This window comes from Solenopsis invicta, chromosome 11 (genome assembly GCF_016802725.1).
Source record: "Solenopsis invicta isolate M01_SB chromosome 11, UNIL_Sinv_3.0, whole genome shotgun sequence".
Lineage (NCBI taxonomy): Eukaryota > Metazoa > Arthropoda > Insecta > Hymenoptera > Formicidae > Solenopsis > Solenopsis invicta.
In genome coordinates this window covers 11,118,278-11,131,623 of record NC_052674.1, presented here as the reverse complement: position 1 = coordinate 11,131,623, position 13,346 = coordinate 11,118,278, and the positions used below count along the sequence as shown (strand labels likewise).

The window sequence follows — 13,346 nt, the reverse complement described above, 5'->3', positions numbered from 1 at the left end:
CCTCCAAGGACGAATGATGTTAGAGCTCCGATCTCGGTTAGTAGGAGCTCCTCCATGCGCGCAGAAGCGACAGAGAATCCGTCACCGGTAGTTGGCCGGATGTGTCAGACGATAATCGGGCCAGTTGCACAAGTCGGTCCACATGCGTGAAACAATTTCGTCGCTCGTGCGTGCGGTTGTGCGTTCATCTAATTAATATCAGATCAATTGACCCGCGCCGCCCGTGCGGATTCATCGTGTTGTTGCTTCGACAGTTTTTTATTTCTTTTCCCCTTTCCAGCAGGAGACAGTAGGTAGGTCAGACTAGTTTGGGTAAATACTATGTCTTCTTATCAGTTTGACGTGGAAGTTATTGATTGGACAAAGCAACGCCAGAATCGGCAAGTTCCTACTTCTTAAAGCTCGCCTACTTCTTAAACCGAGCCATTTAGCCGAGAGCCATTTAGCAGAACGCGACAATCTATTTTGGAAAGCACGTGCTTGAAACGATAAAAGGAGAAACGAAACACGATGTTTGTGACCGTGGCTCTGGTGATCTTAACTATTCTTCTCATTACTATCCTATTGCGCCAGAGATTGAAACGTCCGCCAGGTAATTTAATTATTAATACTTTTCTCTTTCTATACGGGAGTGAATTCAAACGAAGATAAATTCAAATCAATCGAAAATTACAATTTATTTTAATTTATTCGAATTCACGCCTTGTATATTTCCGCAGTATTTTTGGATTCAAATGGATTCGAAAAATCTGAAGCGTGAAAATGTTCAAGTGAATTCATTTCTATGCAATTCAATTTATTTTCGATTGCTGGGAACTGATGACTATCGCATCTTATATTCGCGAAAGCGAATTTTAATTCTTATCTTATAAATTCACATTTAACGGAATGATTGAAATTTAATTAAATATTCCTCAATAATCGAAAAATTGAAATAGAAAGCATTAAAATATTCTCTATATTTACAAAGAAAGTCGACGTATTTAAAAGTCGATGTGCGTGTCATTGCGACCGTGAGTGCTAGGTATACTCTTCGAGTATGTAAAAATAAATAGATTTCGCAGAAACTACGCGCAATAATCGTTACGTGATAAAAGTTTCGATAAGATGAAAATTAATATTAATTCGTAAACCGATAGAAAACTCTTAAAAAGTAATTGTTTTTAAAAATTCAATGGGTCAACGGAAAGTTCGGTCAATGCGATAAACACGATAATGATAATAATCGTCGGAAAACAGTATTCGTGAATCAGGAATACATTTGACAGAAATATAGATTCTGAATCGATTAAAGAATTCAGTGTAACGAAAAAAAGCCGGTGTTCTCTTTTTTAATCTTGTACTTGTGACAATAATTAAGAGTCTAATCTAATTTGTGTAATTTTTAGGTCCCTTTCCTTGGCCGTTTTTTGGAAATCGATATTATTTACAAAAATTAACGCGCAAGTACGGTGGACAACACTTTGCCTTTAAGGAACTCAGCAAAATGTACAAGAGCGGTATCATAAGTTTACGGTTGGGCACCAGCAATGTAATTGTTGTCTCAGACAGCAGGCTTATACACGAAATATGCCTTAGCGAAAAGTTCGACGGGCGTCCTTGGAATGAGTTTATAAAGCTACGAAACATGGGACTGAGGAAAGGTAAGGATTCCGAACGGAATTTCGTGAAGCTTGGAATTTGATTGAAAATATTCTATAAGTATTCCAATCATATGAAGAATTATATAATCGCATCAAACGGATCGACATCGTTGTTTTCTTCGAATAAAAGCAAGAGAGCAATAGAAAAGTCATCTCTTTCTCTTATTTTTATGATTAAATAAAAATAAGAGGAAGAGATGACTTTTCTATTTGTCAATGACTAAACGAATTATTTATACAAGCGTGCATTTACTACATCTTTCGTCTTACTTGGACGTATGTTGTCGGTTTCTAATATATTTCTACTTTTCCGCAAATACTCTCTAAATCAGAATTAATGTATTCACTGATTTGCAATGCTATACTTATAATTGTGATCGTCAATAAATTCACCGTCTTTCAGTGATTACGATTAAAAAGGAAGGGGAGGACGGGTACTCTCGAAATCAATGTATTATCAATGAAAAACATAAATCACCGATTAATTAGTTGTACATATAAGTACAGCACTAAAATTTATAGGCTTCACTGGTTCCGATTTAGATGAGATTAGAGAGCATAAGAGCACAGATTAATAAACGTTGATAAATTTAAGTATTTGTCAATATCGTCCAAAATTATCTACTCTCTAAAATTTTTGGAATAGAATTTCATCTAAAAGAGTGGAATTCCACTCTAAAATTCTTCATGAAGACTAGCAGGGTTTTCACACTTTTAGAGTGGGATTTCATTCCAATGAATTTAGAGAGTATATATGAAACTTTTGAGTGTAATTTTTCCTGAAAAGAAACGGAAAGAGAATTAACAATTTCGATTGGCGACCATCAGCAATACGGAGCTCCAAGGTCTTTCAAATGAAGACAATTAAGCTCGCGCGAAAGACAGACGGGCCACTGTTAAAGACCGTTAAAGAGTGTGCTGGTCAATCGTCAATTGATTATTCGATTATCAGGGATCACGATGAACGACGGGCCGGAATGGAAGGAATTGCGCATGTGGACGGTACGTACACTGAGAAGCGTCGGTTTCGCAAGGCAGACGATGATGGATCTGATCACGGAGGAGATGACGCTCATCATGAAGAGGCTGGCGGACGGCGGCGTGCAACGTATACGACCCGCGTTCGCGCCCGTCGTGATAAATGTTCTCTGGCTGTTGGTCACAGGACGGAAGCCGTCCGATGATCTTACGAGGTACGTGAAATCGTCGGCGGAAAGACTTCCTCGACAGCGCGTTGCGGATTTATTTCCGATGAACACGAGAAAGGATGTCGGCCGTGATCGCCTGGTTCCGCGATTGTTTGCAGATTGCAAAATTTCCTGGATCTGCTGGAACGTCGCGCACAACTGTTCGATATGTCCGGCGGGATTTTGGCGACTTTTCCCTGGATACGTTACGTCGCGCCCGAGAGGTCGGGATACAACGTCCTCGTCACGTTAAACAACGAGCTCAAGAACTTCCTAATGGTGCGTGGGATGATCTCGATGATCTCGAATTGAATCGTAGCTTTTTACTCTCGTCTTGCTCACGCGATATTCAAGTCTCGTGTTTCGTATCTACAGGACACTATCAACGAGCACAAGAAGAGATATGTCAAGGGAAACGAAGCGGACTTTATTGACATGTTTCTCCAGGAGATGAACAAGGAGGAGCAAGAAGACAAGGTTTCTGTGTTTTCCGGTGCGGGCCCAGTTGCGCTTTCTATTAGCCGGCGACGTCCAGAAAACGCTGCGCTGGCAATTTTCTCGGGTATTCGCGAGGAAATTAACGCTTCCTCCCGCGTGCCTCGCCGCGATGGCGTGCGTTAATGAAAGCATCGTGTGCGCGCGAGAGAAAGTGTTCTCTTCGCGAGCCCGACATACGCGCGATCATCTCTTCTGTTCTTTTCAGACGACAATCTGCTTGTGACGTTGATCGACTTCTTCATCGCCGGCACCAGCACCACCACAGCGACGTTGGATATTCTCTTCTTGCAAATGGCCAATCATCAGGACATTCAACGCAAGCTGCACGAGGAGATCGACACCGTGATCGGTCGCCATAGGCTTCCCCAACTGGAAGACAGAGTGAAGTAATAAGGCTTTTATGTCTTCGAGAAGAGCGCAATTATCTTTTAATTTTTTTTTTTTAAGGAAGGGAATATTGTTCTTTTTATAGTCACCTCTTACTCAACAGATTACTCGAATGTTTGATTTATGTTGAATTCCAAATTGATCACAGAATGTTTTACACGGAGGCGATACTAACCGAATGTCAACGCTTGTGGCTCGTCACACCTGTAATCGGACCACGTCGCGTTCTCGAGAATACGATTCTCGACGGTTACGAGATACCGAAGAACACCACCGTCCTCATAAATGTATATAGCAACAATACGGATCCGGAATTTTTCCCCGACCCAAATTCATTCAAACCGGAGAGACATATAAACAAGGACGGCATTTATCAAATACAACATGAAAACGTAATAAACTTTGGAAAAGGTGAGTAAATTATTATTAAGTTTATGAGAAATACATTTTACGAGGTCTTTGTAAAAGGAATTACAGCTGAATGGAAAACCCGGATGTCGTGAAAACTCTATTGTGAAACTGAAATAGCAGGCTTCGCTCACGCGCTTAATCGCGCATTTAAGCCATTCTCGTATCGTATCGCAACGCATGTACATAACTTTTCTCGTTTTCTTTCCGCGTGCCTCACGGCGCGACGGAAAGGTCAGAAGTGCCTTTCACGTTAGAGGAAAAGCTGAATAGTACTCTCTTAATTTAACAGTTCAAGCAGAACCTCTTGCCAAACGAATGATATATTGCGATCAAGCTCGTAAATCGATTATCTCGGTAAGTAATCACATTCAGAAAAAAAATGTTTTTTTTCTTTTTCCCAGGAAGGAGAAGATGTCCCGGAGAAGCTTTGGCAAAGTCGGCTATATTTCTGCTGTTTGTCGGGATAATGCAGAAATATCGTTTACTTCCGGTTCCAGGTCAAAATTGCATTAATGTAGAGTTTAATTCGGGATTAACATGTACACCGAAGCCTTATGAAATGTTAATTGTTTCGAGATAAGATACAATATGATATTTAGACTTACTTAACTATAAGTATATAAGCAAGTTTGTTATTTAAAAAATGTTTTCTAGAATTTTATTAGATTGACATTTGTTAGATTTTCCGCGTTTACGTTAAATTACATTCTTTGTTTAATGTTTTAATGTTGTTACACTTTAATTTAGTTAATTAAATTAAATCAAATTAAGTAATGTAATTAATTTAACACTTTGCGTTGAGATATGCGTATATGTAAACATCTGAACAATAAAAGTAAAAAGAGAGAACAATAAAATGTAAAAAGGAGAAAGTAAATAAAAGTACAAACGAACGTTATAAATTTCTCTTTATTTTTTTATTCAAAATTTCCACCCATATAAAATATTACCTATATAAGAATGTTATAGATGTACATATGAATTTCACTCAGCGGCTCTATTGCAAGTGACATACACGTTATACATACATTTTATTACGATTTTATTACAAGAACGTTTCTTTCAAGCTACTGCCTTCTTACATGCCGAGGAAAGATAACAAGCTGACTGACTATGTTAGAAGAAGATAGAAGCAGAAGAATCAGCTATACATTCATACTTCCCTCAAGTGAAACACACGAAGCATCTCTCTCGTATTAGATCGCGTGAGAGCTGGCAAATTGTTAGAAATGCACGCGGCACATTTCTATTAACTTACGTTCGTTTATTCAAGCTGTCATCTACCTTTCATACTCGGGTCTAGTATTTCAGACTGCACGAAATCATATTCTTGCGCGTCGCTAGATTTGTCATGAAATGCTCCCAATATCACGTACTGGGAATAAAATATATATGTAACAAATAGACAAGCTCGTTTATGTAAACAACAAAATGTTATAGAATAAAGGCCAAATTAACGAGCAATATTACAAAAAAAAAAATATATATATATATATATATATATATATATTTAGGATTTAATATAAATCATAGTAAATTTTTTTTAAATCTTCGAAAATAATGTCCAACAGAACGATGCAATAATAACTCTTACCCGAGGAAGTATTTTCGTCCAAAGTCTTTCTGTATCTTTGCTGGAAATGGAGACGCGATTACGTGAGCTGTCGCTTTAATTAAATCAAATGTGTTTCACGGTCATCCGGTAATCGACCTGCTTCGTATTATTCATACTGTGTTATGCGTTATACGCATTATGTGTTATATATTACGCGTAGAGCGAATATTGTTATGTTTGACAAAAAAGATTGGTTTCTGTTAACCGACCTCGTACATGGCGCGACGCGGCTTGGCGTTTGCGAATAGCGTTTATTGGTTCTACGCCGTGAAAGTCTTTTTACGCGCACGTTTTATGAGTTCGACGAAATCGAGCCCCTTCGCAGAAGTCCAAATGTACCGTCATGTGCTGTTCGCGTGGGTCACGTGGCGGTCGTCCCCATGACTGGGCCTCCTCGTCAGTTTCAGATAGTACGGTTTCGGCGCAAGGCTGAAGCCATCGTAAGCGTTCAGATCCGGCTTATCGTACTCGTCCGAGAGCTCTATGTCGAAGTAATGCACGATATGGGTGAACATCAGGAACACCGAGGAGCGCGCCAGCTGCTCGCCCATGCAACGTCTCCTGCCTGTGAAACAGGAAACAATCGCCCCGCATTCTCGCAATTACTTTCAAACAATAGCGAATTTATTATCTTTCGCATACCGTCGCGAAGGCTGAAACATTTGCGCAATATGGAGAAAGACTGGAGTAGACATGACTTTTGTGCGACGGTTGCGAAAGTGGATTGCTACATTTCGAGACACGCTGATGAAAATTTACCTAAACCGAAGGCTAAACTTTTGTTATTCCGACAGAATTGACCGTGCTCGTCTAGAAATCGTTGCGGCCGGAACTCGTTCGGTTGGTCCCAATACGTCCTGTCGTTCTGAACACTGTGAAGATCGAAGAGAACAATCGCGTCCTACAAAATAATAGCCTCGCTTATAGTTTGCTTTCATTCTTTACGGCAAGTTTCGATATTAGAAATTAATTGGTTATTTATAAGATGCAGAGCCTATTACCTTGGGTACGCGATAGCCGTTGAAAGAAATATCCTTCGCCGCTCTGTGAGGTACGCCGAGTGGAGCCAAAATTAGATATCTTTGTGCCTATATTAATACACCAATTGAAAATACGCGTGTCATCACAATCAAGATATTAATATCATTGCATTTAATCATTTTTTTCAACTATCATGTGCTTTTATTGATAATAATTTATTTTGTTGGTAATAATTCATTTTATCGAGGCTATTTAATTAAGCCTATTTGTACGCATAAAAAAATAAATTACAATAATTACACAATTGATACAAATAATTGATTTTCTCATTTCTTATTTTTTCTCCCTTTTAAACGTTTCAAATTTTTATCAGACAAATAATTTCTTTAGGAAACTCTAATATGTTAAAAACTTTTTTATTACTTAAACACTTAAAACAAAATTATTTATTAATATCATATTTGTAACGAATTTTTCCCAAAAATATCAGCTGTCAATAAATTATACACTTTATCGCGACAGGTTTATATACACATGGTTCGTATCTTTCTTCTTATAATAATTACCTCGGTCAGAAAAGCTTCCGTCATTGGCAAGAATGGTAAATCGTCTTCGGTCGGAGCTCGTGACCTACCAACGACTCTGTCTAACTCAGCCTGAAGTGTCTTCACCCATTCGGGATTCAATGATAGGTAAAGAAATATAGACGATAAGGTGTCACTGGTCGTCTTCGACCCGGCCAGGAAAAGATCAAGACACAGTATCAATAAATTCTTACCTGCGGCGTAAAACATACGCGCACGCGTGTCAAAGATAATTTATTACTTCGTTACGTCGTCGCGTACAACTCGAAAATTACTCAAGGAGAAAATATTTAACGATTGTATGCGCATTTCTTGTTAATTTTAATTACTATCACATTCTACGGGCATGATTATTTCCGAAAAAGGTTCGATCAACTCCCAACTTTTACTTTGCGAAAATATCTCAGATAACACTTCAAGCAACGCAAAGGACGTAAGGAAAATTTAATATCAATTAGGTAGGATTATTTAACTTGGGTAAGCTCCTAGTTTTGATAAACGTCGTGTTGCGCGGTGCATTAACTTACGTTCAAAAATTGTGTCTTCGTTCTCGTTATTGTTTTTACGGATCTCCAAAAGAAACACGTCGATCAGATCGCGCGGCTCGCCGGATAGCTTCTTCTCGTGCATCTTTATCTCATCGTCCAGAAAGCTCCATAGACCTTGGAGAATCCTCATTAGATCGTTGTATCCCGATTGTTCCGGGATCACGAAACGTAGAAAAGGCATCTGTGAAATCACTCCACCCATGGTATCCAACAGTCTGCGTCAAACAAGATTTTATCTTGTAAAAATAATTATCTACGTTTTATCGAGTGCCACTAAACAACATGGAGATTAACTCTTGGGATTTACTTGAAGGCATCGTGAACTAATTTGAGCGCTTCTTGCAGCTTTGGATCCCCGTAATCGAATCTATGCCCAGCGATCATGACCCACAGGGAATTGAGCGCCGCGACATCGAAAGCCGTGTGCATCGACACCACGCCACGCTCGTTCATCTGTTGCAGATGATCAACGAGAATCCGAGCTTCCATGGCCAATTGTTGTTTCATAATCGACTGACCTATACCGAATGTCCGCAGATGCCGCATTGTAAATTTACGAACCTGTGACCATTCGGAGCCTTCGGTGAACAGAACGCCTTGAACAATAAACGCAGAATGCTGTTTAAACAATAAATATTTGAATAATGGTGTTGAACGAGAGAGATAACAAAGACTTTATCTTCCCTATCGCGAATCGTTGTTAAAATAAGCAGGTAATTTTTAAAATCTTTGACATATTGATTTAAAACGTTAGAAATTAACTCTGAATTTGGTTTATACTTGCACATAGTTACCTCTCTTTTTCCCGAATGATCGTACTCTGAAGAAAAATCCATCTGGCCGGCCGTTAAACTCATCTTGCTGGAGAGCCTTCTTCACTAGATCGTACGTCGAAATCACCACCACCTTTTGATTTCCAAGTTTTAATCCTAATATCGGTCCGTACGTGCGCGCCAGGTCTTGCAGAGCCAGATACGTGTATCCGTGTTTTGAGTGTAGCCATTTAAACTGTGGAAAACATCCAACGAACGGTATCCACCATGGACCTGTGTGGCAAATATTCGTCCAAAGAATGTCCCGTAATTAAAGATGTGATTTTAATAAGTCCAACCAATTTTTATTTTCCATTAAGTAATTTTAACTGTAATTAATCACAATTTGATTGATCGAAATTAATAGTGCAAAGAATTTAGCTATTAGGAACAAATCTATAATTTAACAAATAATATGTTTCCTGCTAACATTTTTTTTTTTTTTTTCATTATTGAACTGTAAATATATGTTGGAAATTTTTTCAGAAACTCTGGTAACATCTCGGAATATTTCTATCGCCGAAGTATAGAAAGTAATGCGATTTCAGCGTGTCAATGATCGTATAAGTCGAAGGAAAAAGAAGAAATTCAAAATAAATCAGTGAATAATTAATACTTTCATAATACACAAGTATATATAATGATATTTTGATTTTGTTTTAATATATAAAAAATGCACAAGAAAAATTATAATATTATTTTATTATTCTATTCGTAACAACAGTATGAGATCATATTTGTGCAATATAACAACGCCGAAAATAAATTCCAAAATGTTTATTACATTATTATTATAATGGAACAATTTATTTTCTCTAAGAAATTACGAAGAAGAGGTTTTCTTATTGGCAGCATTGTCACATTGATGCTTATTAGCATCGCGATTTTAACGCGTTGACAAATTTTCCGGTTTTGAAACACAGTTCTAAGTTAATTGAAAATAATATCATAATATTATAATATTAATATCTTGAAATTTAGGTTAACGTAAAAATTTCACTAATAAATTTATCGCAGACTTGGAATTAAATTTCATTTAATGCAGAAAAACGGTGTCATCAACAGCGATATTGAATTCTAAAAATAAATTAAATATTCACTTAATATGCGCCCTATAACTTTCTCTTGAAAGATCGGCTTTCTGAATTAAATACTTTCAAAGACATTAACTTGTAATGTCTGTGAGAAGACCCCTTTTAAGATTAGCATCTATTTATGGTGTAAACGAAATTGTTCTTAATTGAAGTGTGAGAAAAAAAATACGTATGTGAAACTCTCACAAAAATATAGGAGTTGTGTGAATGTTTGAACACACTCGTGTTTGTAACACCACAATTTAAACATTTCGAAAGTATCAAGTTACGGTCGAGTTTTGCTCACTTACCGGGTGGATAATTTTTCGGCTTGATACAATTGTAAACGCAGAAACAGATGAGGAGGAGAGTAAAGAGTAGAGAGCACAGCATCTTTGAACGTATCCGGATGGATCACTCTATAACATCTGTCGCGGTGGCTCTTGGGCCTACATATATAGAGGGTTAAGTCTATATATGTATTATATATACATATGTGTGTGGTTGTGTGTGATATATGTGTGCACAACACATGTACGTATGATAACAAAAAGGACCGGTTGCTAAGCTGATTATATCAGAACAACCTTACGACCTCCAACAAAAATATCCTTTCGGAGCGCGCACGTTTTCGTCTTGAGTCTAGCTCTGTGAAACACGTTAATTTTTTTATGATTTTTAGAATGAGATAATCCTCTGAATAAATTTAACGTAACAATTTTTTTTCTTGCAGTTTATATAAATCTTAATTAACATTAAGAAGTTTCTTCAATAAATATGTAAAAAGCAATCTTTAAAACTCCATTCAAAAAAGATGATTAATGATCATGGAATTTATGAAATTTTAGTTATCGACCTTTATTCCCTGATTAATCTTTCTTAAAAAGTTGTTATGTACTTGCTACACTCGAGCTAGAAAAATTTTTATGCTATTTAATTTTAATTTTTTAAATTAAAAATGTAGCTGCATGTAAATAATTCTTTCATTACATTAGAACTTAAACGCTGAGAGAAACAATTTAAGACATTACAAAATCAAAGATGTTAATTAACAAGTTTGGCACGTTTCCTGTGGCAAATTCCTGAGAAGGAGAAAACGAATTTAGACTAATTTGTTTGGAAATAATAAGCTTGCCAAGCGATACCCTTGATCGTAATTTCTGGTGAAAATCAAGCCGAGGTGACGCAGATAGCGCATTGTTCTCTCCCGTGTGAAGCCTAGGTGGTACCTAGAAATCCTCTATTATGTAAAATGTCTATTATCACGATAATCGGCCACCGCGCTTACAGATCACAATTTACATACGAAGTATGAGACGACGAATACCAATGAAACAACGTAAAAAAGAAATTTCTTAAGTGAAATAACCTTGGGCATGTTTGTCTGTTTGTTATCCCAAGCGCATTCAGAAAAGTCAAACGACTTTTTGTACCTACAAAAAAATAGCCATAAATTACGAAAGAATCGCATTATACTTGCGCATCTCGCATTTACGCTATTGAACGCAGAAACTAAATAATAAGACTTCAAATGACTATGAAAGTTCGAATGTCTGAAATCCCTACACGCAGAGAAAAGATTAGCCAAAAAAGCTAAAATTTAGTTGTAGCAACTAAGATGTGTCTTTAAAATAGCGACAGTTAATATCGTTGCTGCCGGAGCTAAATTTATTAGTTATTAAAATTAGCAGTTACAGCAAGAAATATTTGCTGCTAGAATCAAATAATGTTTAGCAAATGCATATATATTTTCACGCTCCTAAGTCTACAACAGGTGTAGTAAGCCTTAAGCCGTAAGAAATTGACCAATCATAGTTGAATATGAGGAGAATAATCGACCATGGTCAATTTTTACGATTTAAGGCTTGCAACATTAATTGTAGTCCGGGACTAAGATATTGAGGAATAGCTGCCACTTTTTTAGCTACACGTGTTAAAACACACATTTTATTTTAGCTAATAAAACTGTATTTTGCAGCAAATATATTTTATCTTTAATAATCAATTTTTAGTACTGATAGAAAATATCGAACTAGCTACTGATATTTAGTTACCACTTCTAAGTCATTTTTTTCCGTGTAGCAAATTTCGGAAAGGTAATGTACCGTACGGGAAAAGATGAAGATGATATCGCGTGATTCCCACGAAATTTTGCGCGCGCGTGCGACGATCCGCTGGACGAAAGTGAAAATACTTCCTGTGTGTCATATCAGGGAAACAACATACAGGGAAACGTATCACGATTTCTCTAATTCTCTTCTCTTCTTCTTTTTTCTTTTACTTTTATTTCCTCGTTCGGTCGCCGCGCGATCGGAGAAAAATCCACTCTTCCGTAGTTGGTGCCAGTGAAATCCCCATCGTCATCATCATCAATCGAGCGGAGTCTGCGTCGCGCAATATAGTGCGGCCGTACCAGGACGGACAGTACGGTGGCATGGATTAATTCATGCCACTGTGTGGGTGCACGGATACTTTCTCCACGGTCGAGGTCCTCTACATGCTGGTCGCCTCTGCCTTCCATAACAGACTCCACTTTCTCCAATTTCGCAGAGATACGTGCGCCTATTCGCGTTGCATCATCCTCGCCTCGTAAGTTTGGGATGGCAATTTGTTTTGAAATGAGGGTGACCATTTAGATCGCTTTGTTGTTAGGAAACAATTGTCGCGACGAATAATACGAGGCTCTTCTTTCCGATATGATATAAAAGAAGAGAATCAACGTTCCAATTAATCGATTGTTAAAAAATATTTTTGTAGTGTTATTTTTATTTTTAAAATAAAATATCGTTGTCAACGGTTATTAAATTGCAGCCATACGCAGCATGTTTCTTTTTTTTAATGTTCCATTAAATTTGTCAGGTGCTTCAAAACTTTTATAGTTTACAAGAAACGAACGTGTTATTTTATAGTTTGCTTCACGTAAAGAATTGTAGATAATGTTTCTTTTATCGCTCACTTATCTCTTTTATGGCGTCATTTGTCGTGTTCGAGCTTATCTTTTTTTATAAATTTATTCCGTAATCAATAAAATTATACAAAATAATAAAGTTGAATGTGTACGTTATCGTGTTTGCTCCCCCATTTAACGATAATCAACTGCATATTTTTCTGGAAATATAAAATGTTAAATTAAATTTAAAGAGTTTTGTTACAACATAATGAGATGCTAATTGTTACAACAAATGGTTACTAAAAATGACATGTTCGTTTATTTACATTATTAGCAAAGGAAATGACTATACGACTTTTAGAAAGAAAGTGCAATTTGCCTAGACTTAAAAGTGTACGTTAATTATGTATGTTTGCTGCACAATGAATAATCAATCATATTCATTGAATGCACTTGAGACTTAAAAAATTTTCCTCGTTGAATTTGCGTTCGATGCACACATTTCTGTATTCTTCATTTAAAAATAAAAATTTTTACATATTTTTTACTGAAGATATTTGTTAGATTCTTATTCTGTTTACATACTCTGTATGTCTAATTTACCTTTATTTCATTATCACGTTCAGTAAATAATCAAGTGAAAGTTGTATTGTTACGATTCTTGCATTAAAAAAATATTACTTAAAAACTAAGGATGAAATAATGATAGACAAAAAA

The 13,346-nt window shown here is 36.8% G+C and overlaps 2 protein-coding genes across 3 annotated transcripts; one reads left to right on the top strand and one right to left on the bottom strand.

Annotated features, from left to right (window-relative positions):
* Window positions 1–63: 63 nt before the first annotated feature.
* Window positions 64–5,024, top strand: LOC113004468 (probable cytochrome P450 305a1). 2 transcript variants are annotated; one of them, XM_039454923.1, is made up of 8 exons: window positions 64–592; window positions 1,389–1,643; window positions 2,596–2,836; window positions 2,950–3,109; window positions 3,206–3,392; window positions 3,534–3,714; window positions 3,864–4,126; window positions 4,528–5,024. In XM_039454923.1, the coding sequence occupies exons 1-8, from the start codon at window positions 511–513 to the stop codon at window positions 4,704–4,706; spliced, it is 1,548 nt and encodes a 515-aa protein (XP_039310857.1). In that variant the 5' UTR covers window positions 64–510; the 3' UTR covers window positions 4,707–5,024. The 2 variants fall into 2 exon arrangements, with proteins under 2 accessions (XP_039310857.1, XP_025993631.2); XM_026137846.2 differs by having other exon boundaries at window positions 511–592; window positions 3,206–3,323; window positions 4,528–4,706.
* On the bottom strand, window positions 5,018–10,192 carry LOC105201474 (methyl farnesoate epoxidase). Its single transcript, XM_026137847.2, has 8 exons — window positions 10,051–10,192; window positions 8,649–8,900; window positions 8,162–8,450; window positions 7,834–8,069; window positions 7,289–7,500; window positions 6,743–6,829; window positions 6,501–6,642; window positions 5,018–6,306 (listed from the first exon to the last, which is right to left on the bottom strand). The coding sequence occupies exons 1-8, from the start codon at window positions 10,130–10,132 to the stop codon at window positions 6,083–6,085; spliced, it is 1,524 nt and encodes a 507-aa protein (XP_025993632.2). The 5' UTR covers window positions 10,133–10,192; the 3' UTR covers window positions 5,018–6,082.
* Window positions 10,193–13,346: the final 3,154 nt, after the last annotated feature.

Bases quoted from the DNA above. Each gene is read 5' to 3' on its own strand.
- LOC113004468 (XM_039454923.1), top strand. From the start codon at position 511: ATGTTTGTGACCGTGGCTCTGGTGATCTTAACTATTCTTCTCATTACT. The intron at 2,837-2,949 runs GTACGTGAAATC...GATTGTTTGCAG, and splicing joins CCGTCCGATGATCTTACGAG to ATTGCAAAATTTCCTGGATC. The intron at 3,110-3,205 runs GTGCGTGGGATG...TCGTATCTACAG, and splicing joins AGCTCAAGAACTTCCTAATG to GACACTATCAACGAGCACAA.
- LOC105201474 (XM_026137847.2), bottom strand. From the start codon at position 10,132: ATGCTGTGCTCTCTACTCTTTACTCTCCTCCTCATCTGTTTCTGCGTT. The intron at 8,070-8,161 runs GTAAATCCCAAG...TGTTTGACGCAG, and splicing joins TTAGTTCACGATGCCTTCAA to ACTGTTGGATACCATGGGTG. The intron at 6,643-6,742 runs GTAATAGGCTCT...ATTATTTTGTAG, and splicing joins ACGGCTATCGCGTACCCAAG to GACGCGATTGTTCTCTTCGA.